Source organism: Haplochromis burtoni, unplaced genomic scaffold (assembly GCF_018398535.1).
Source record: "Haplochromis burtoni strain Fernald_Lab_line unplaced genomic scaffold, NCSU_Asbu1 Contig_617, whole genome shotgun sequence".
NCBI classification, from domain to species: domain Eukaryota; kingdom Metazoa; phylum Chordata; class Actinopteri; order Cichliformes; family Cichlidae; genus Haplochromis; species Haplochromis burtoni.
Window position 1 is genome coordinate 283,711 of NW_024582978.1, and position 1,353 is coordinate 285,063.

At 42.4% G+C, this 1,353-nt stretch overlaps 1 protein-coding gene across 1 annotated transcript in view; it reads left to right on the top strand.

Annotated features, from left to right (window-relative positions):
- The window catches only part of LOC106632426 (Fc receptor-like protein 5), a gene marked incomplete in the record, with an annotated part of 4,224 nt that extends 2,896 nt beyond the window's left edge, over positions 1 to 1,328 (top strand). Inside the window, 4 exon segments of the mRNA XM_014329823.2 lie at positions 1 to 222; positions 323 to 562; positions 751 to 996; positions 1,080 to 1,328. Of these exon segments, the coding sequence (XP_014185309.1) occupies positions 1 to 222; positions 323 to 562; positions 751 to 995 (707 nt within the window).
- Between the last annotated feature and the right edge of the window lie 25 nt (positions 1,329 to 1,353).

Here is a 1,353-nt window from a genome sequence, read left to right on the forward strand (position 1 = left end):
GTTATGTCTACCTGAGTTGTGTCGATGATGGTCAGACAGCTGATGGATGGAGAGTAAAGAGGACCAGAGGAGTATCCACTGAGGGCTGTAGTACAGCTGCAGACTTTAGAAGGTTTAATAATTCCTTCTGTGTTCTGGATCTCTCCGTCTCATCTGGTGGAAGTTTCTGGTGTGAAAACTCATCTGGACAGAAGAGCGATGAAGTCTCCATCGCTGTTTCAGGTACAAAAAGCGATCTGTTCCCATCTGTCTTGCTGTCTCTGTATGACTCTGCTTTGTGGACCTCTGTCTCTAAATGACTCTGTTTGTCTCTGCTGGTCAGAAAAACAGTTGATCCTGGAGATCCCAGCGCTTCCAGTGAACACAGGAAGTAATGTCACTCTGCTCTGCAAACCCAGAAACGGTTCAGCAAAAAAATCGTATTTCTTCAGAGATAAAGTCAAACTTGGACATGGAACTGAAGGAAAATGGATTCTCCATAATGTGCAGCAGTCTGATGAAGGGCTCTACTCGTGTTCTACTCTTATTCATCAGTCTCCTCAAAGCAGGCTGAAGGTCAAAGGTCAGAGCAGCGACATCACTCCTGCTTTAAAGATATGAGTTGGGGGCAAAAAAAATCTAAAACTAATCCCTCTCTCTCTTTACTCCAGGAAGTGAGAAACTTAAAATAAGAAAAGCATTCATTCACAAGCATAAACTAAACTGCTGACCTGATAATAAACTGAACCATCTTCATCGTGTCTCTTGCAGAGCCTCCTCCTCCCCCTCACACAACCATAATGTACACTCCTTCACCCTCACCCTCACACTCACCCTCACATTCACCCTCACACTCACCCTCGCCCTCTGGTAATACTGAGCCTTCGGCCTCTTCCTCTCTTCGTCCTCGTTCACCCTCTGTGTCTGTACTAAGACTCTTCTGCCACCTGCTGGTTTTCTGTCCATACTTCATCTCTACCATCCTGCTGCTGTTGATCTGCTGCAGCAGGAAATGAGGTACACTCTCTTATCTAGATTTCAACACATACACCAATCATCCACTTCAGTTCTCCATCCTGATTTCTTAACTCTGCCCACAGGTAACAAACATGATGTATCCATGGAGATGACCGAGGAAGAGGATTGAAGCTGCAACATTTTCAGTGTTTCAGTGATTTCTTTTTTAATCTGTTGCATTGATGCGTGTGGGGTTTTTTTAAGGTTCATGATTACACTAAAAAATCAAACATTTGTGAAATATGAAAAAACTGGGCTAATATAGGTGTATTTATGTTTGTTAAATGATTTATAATTATTGGTTGTATTTGTATTAAAGGAAATTCAGATCAGCACATTATCTTTTTTAAACACCTG